Source organism: Myxocyprinus asiaticus, chromosome 44 (assembly GCF_019703515.2).
Source record: "Myxocyprinus asiaticus isolate MX2 ecotype Aquarium Trade chromosome 44, UBuf_Myxa_2, whole genome shotgun sequence".
NCBI classification, from domain to species: domain Eukaryota; kingdom Metazoa; phylum Chordata; class Actinopteri; order Cypriniformes; family Catostomidae; genus Myxocyprinus; species Myxocyprinus asiaticus.
In genome coordinates this window covers 36309877-36314876 of record NC_059387.1, presented here as the reverse complement: position 1 = coordinate 36314876, position 5000 = coordinate 36309877, and the positions used below count along the sequence as shown (strand labels likewise).

Sequence of the window (5000 nt, the reverse complement as noted above, 5' to 3'; positions counted from 1 at the left end):
CACACACACACTGTTGAGCTCATGTTGTGTTTTATGGCTCTAAAGATTCATCTGATTCCTGCCAGACTGCAGTCGTGTCCATGGCAACACTTTGAAAAGTGTTTCCAGAGAATTCTTCCTCTGCAGCTCCACAAACACTCACTCTTAGTCATATTTAATGTCTCATAAAGTGACGTGTAATTCTGTCTCTGATATGATGTGTTACAGGTGAAATACAACCAGAGAACATTTGAAGCGGTCACAGATTTACCCAACCTGCTTCACCTGGGTCACGCGCTCTACGCCAGCAAACTACAGAGCAATGTACAGACTTCAGTTTCATTATACACACTCATCTGTGCTCGGTGTGTGTTCAGTTCTGTGTTGATTCATTGCAAACTACAGACCGTGTTCTGATTGGCTGAGCTCTCTGTCCATTAGGTTGAATACAGGAAGAAGTATGAGCAGTCAAAGGGGCGGTACCACTTCACTCTGGACACGGCAGAACAGCGCCACCATAAGGAGAACACAGTGCTGCACAGTCAGGTGACAATACTTAATTTTCAGCAGATTTGAATAAGAACATGAACGAGTTACATTCGTGATGAGCAACAGAAGCTGCGTGTGTGTTTGCAGGTGAAATATAAAGAGGATTATGAGAAGAGTCGGGGGAAATCGCAGCTGGAGTTTGTGGACACTCAGTCTTATAAAGTGTCTAAAGAAGCTCAGAAGCTGCAGAGCGAGGTGACACACACACACACACACACACACACATTACTGCACCATCTGTGTGTGGGATTTCTGAGCATCATCCCACTGAATTTCAGAAGAGTGCAAGTGAAATGCTGTGTTTCTGTGCAACCGTTTGTTTGAGACTGTATGTGTTTTTCAGGTTCATGTTAAAACCAAACAAACCGTGATTGGTCGCTTCACATGTCAGTCTAAGTGGGGCAGAATAAACTGCTGAGTGATTCAGAGTCAGATTTCAAAAGTTTCGTGTGCAGTGGTTTTATTGAATATGTCGTTGTGTTTACAGAACGAGTATCGTAAGGAGTATGAGAACACTATTAAAGGCACAGTTCAGCTGGAGGTGGATCTGACACCTGCGTATCTCACCGCTCGCAACGCCAGCAGCCTCATGAATCAGGTGACGCAACACGGACGGGTTTCTCTGGATATCTACATGATATCTGATGTTTGTCTGGAAGAATATGATGCTTATATTGAGTTAAAGCAGAAGTGCACCAGTAACACCACCAAACTGCAAAAATAAACATTGTTTTCTGAATTCACCTTTCATCTGTCATTGGCTGAACTAACAGATAGTCCCGCCCCAAATGTATGTGATTGGCTGAGCCAATGTTGTCATGTGGGGCTGGACAGGGCACTCAAAACAAAAGAGGAATGTTGAAAGTGCCACAGAGCTGCAGTGCAGTTTTCGGGGGAAACCAACCAATGATTTATTATCCTCCTGAGACCCGAGTGTGACTGCTGTGTGCATTTTCCATTTTCCTTTTTCATTTCTTACTGATAGCACTAATAAACATGTTTTCCTTAAAAGTGACAGCGGGACTAAGTTGTGAAAGTTTAAGTAATACCAAGCTATAGAAAGACCCATTTTTAAAATTAAATATTTTATTATGTTTCCAGAAGTTGGACATTACAGCTGATTTTCTATAAAGCTGCTTTGGATCAATGTATATTGGGACCATGTCTGTCAATCATGTTAAAATAAAATGATACATTATAAATTCTGAATCTATGTACTGATTATCATTGTCACATGTCTGTCAAACATGTTGAGTGATCCAAACATCATCTGCAGCCTGAAACTGAACTTTTGATCAGATTTTAGGAGTGAATGCACTTAACTGCATAGAGAGCTATAGGATGCTCCCTTGCTCCCTATTTAGTGAATGACTTAACCTCCAGTGTGCTGTCTGTCTGCACTGGTCTCAGAACAGTTTGAAATGCACCTTATTTTCATCCTAACTCCATATAAAGCCTCTGAAAGACACAATTATCAGCTTTTGCATGAATACATTTATTCTCAATATGATAATGTACAGTAAATATAGGATTTCTAATGAAAAACAGTTGTCCACTATAGTGTAAATTGTGTTTATCAGTGTGGCGTTTCGCGATATATCGCTCACATGTTTAAAATGGCATATCGGATGAAACTAGAGACTCTACTCTTTTGACTCAAACAGGTTTCAGTGTAAAAATGTAATGAGGTTTCTTACCAGATGTAGTTTTGTTAGAGTTACTCCCAAAGGCAAACTCCGCTGAGATCAGCGCCATGTTGTTTGGTCACATGACTCTGTGCGTCTAAAGTTTAACCCTTTACTGACAGCACAGAGTCTCCTGAACTGAGATCAGTCAGTTTAAATTAAATTAAATTATGTGCTACGTATAGTAAAGCCAAAGTACAACGTCCACGCATGTGTACGCCGAGTCAGTCGTTTGAACATTATTGAGTATTTGAACATCCAAAAATTGACACATCAGCTTTAATAACAGTTTGCTCTGTCAAACAGAAGGAATACCGTAAGGATCTGGAGCTGGAGGTGAGGGGTAAAGGCCTGACGGATCTTGAGGAAACACCTGAACTGCTGCGGGTCAAAAACGCTGGACACATTCTCAGTGAGGTACACAAACATCACGACACTCTGAATATTAACTGGAGTTTGCTGCTGGTGAATATAAATGTGTGTTTGTGGTTTTGCAGAAAGAATATCGTAAAGATCTGGAGCAAGAGATCAGAGGGAAGAGATCAGACGTCTCGTCAGACTGTATGGACATCCAGAGAGCAAAGAAAGCATCTGAGATCAGCAGCGACGTGAGTTTCACATCAAACACACACTCACTACACACACACACACACACACATTAAACACACACTCACTACACACACACACACACACACACTCACACACACTCACTAAACACACTCACTACACACACTCACTCACACACAAACACACACTCTCACACACACTCACACACACACACACACTCTCACACAAACACACACTCTCACACACACACACACTCACACAAACACACACTCACACACACACTCACTCACACACAAACACACACTCACACACACTCACACACACACTCACTCACACACAAACACACACTCACTACACACACACATCACTCACACACAAACACACACTCACACACACACTCACACACACACACACACACACTCTCACACAAACACACACTCACACACACACTCACACACACACACACACACTCACTACACACACACACACACACACACACACACACACTCACACACACACACACACACACACACACACACTCACTAAACACACACTCACTACACACACACACACACACACAAACACACACACTCACAGACACACACACAAACACACACAAACACACTCACAAACACACACACACACACACACACACACAAACACATACACACACACACACTCACACACACAAACACTCACACACACTCACACACACACAGACTCACACACACACACTCACACACACACAGACTCACACACACTCACACACACACACTAAATACACACTCACTACACACACAAATACACACACACACTCTCACACAAACACACACTCACACACACACACACACACACACACTCACTAAACACACACTCACTACACACACACACTAACACACACTCACACACTCACACACACTCACACACACACACACACTCTCACACAAACACACATACACACTCATACACACACTCACTAAACACATACTCACTACACACACACACACTCACTAAACACACACTCACTACACACACACACACACACACACACACACACACACACACTCACACACACACTCACTAAACACACACGCACTACACACACTCACACACACTCACACACACACACACACACACTGTGAAATGTGTTGGAGTTCAGTTTCTTCATTCAAATGATTAATGATTCAGGAATTATGACATGTTTGTAAAGTTATGTTTTTGTAATAAATAAGTGTGATCAGATCAAACAAATGCTGCTCCTCTCACAATGAACTTCACTTTCATGAAGAGATGTCCGGGTCATATTTCACCCAAAATTTTGCTTAAAGAAACTGAAGTGTGTCTGTTTCAGGTGTCGTACAGACAGTCGTCTCAGCTGAGAGAATCATCATATGGTACAGTGACAGACACACCTGCACTACTGCACGCCGCGTATCTGAAAGACATCTACAGCCAGGTCACATGACTCACCTGTCTGTCTGTCTGTCTCTGTCAGAGGACTGGAGTATATACAGTATACTGATATTTACTTGTCCTTGTGTGTGTTTGTGCGTGTCTGTGTGTGTGTGTGTATGTGTGTGTGTGTGTGTGTGTGTGTGTGTGTATGTGTGTGTGTGTGTGTGTGTGTGTGTCTATGTGTGTGTGTGTGTGTGTGTGTGTGTGTGTGTATGTGTGTGTGTGTGTGTGTGTGTGTGTGTACAGAAGAAGTATCGTGGTGATGCAGAGCGGATGAAGGTTTCATGTGCTGCTGGATCAGACACTCCAGAGATACAGAGAGTGAAAAACAACCAGCGCAACATCAGCGCAGTGAGATATACACACACACTAAACACACACACAGTGGCACAGTTTGTGTTTTTTATATTGCATTGTTTGTTTGTGTGTTTGTAGCTGCTGTACACATGGGACTGTAAGCTGTTGAGAGGTCTGACATCATCAGTCACTGACACTCCAGAGATCAAACTGGCTCGAGAAAACACTAAAAACTTCAGTGACGTGAGTGACACACACATGCTGTGAGTTTGAGTTTACAGCCGATAGTAAGATCCGTGTCAGGTGATTTGACCACAAGTGTTCAGGTGTGATCTGTGATCTGTTGTGTTCTTCAAATGTGTTCTGCTGAAGAAAGAAAGTCATACACACTTGAGATATCATGAGGGGGAGTAAATAATGAGAGAGTTTTCATTTTTGGGTGAACTATCCCTTTAAAAGGAGGGTTTA

At 42.5% G+C, this 5000-nt stretch overlaps 1 protein-coding gene across 9 annotated transcripts in view; it reads left to right on the top strand.

Moving 5' to 3' along the window:
• Positions 1–5000, top strand: part of LOC127434174 (nebulette-like) — a 58291-nt gene that overhangs the window by 38714 nt on the left and 14577 nt on the right. For all 9 annotated transcript variants that reach the window (XM_051686717.1, XM_051686716.1, XM_051686715.1 and 6 more), the window contains 9 exons: positions 208–303; positions 421–525; positions 616–723; positions 1016–1126; positions 2520–2630; positions 2711–2821; positions 4132–4236; positions 4482–4586; positions 4671–4775. In XM_051686717.1, coding sequence (XP_051542677.1) covers positions 208–303; positions 421–525; positions 616–723; positions 1016–1126; positions 2520–2630; positions 2711–2821; positions 4132–4236; positions 4482–4586; positions 4671–4775 — 957 coding nt within the window. The remainder of the gene's footprint in view (positions 1–207; positions 304–420; positions 526–615; positions 724–1015; positions 1127–2519; positions 2631–2710; positions 2822–4131; positions 4237–4481; positions 4587–4670; positions 4776–5000) is intronic.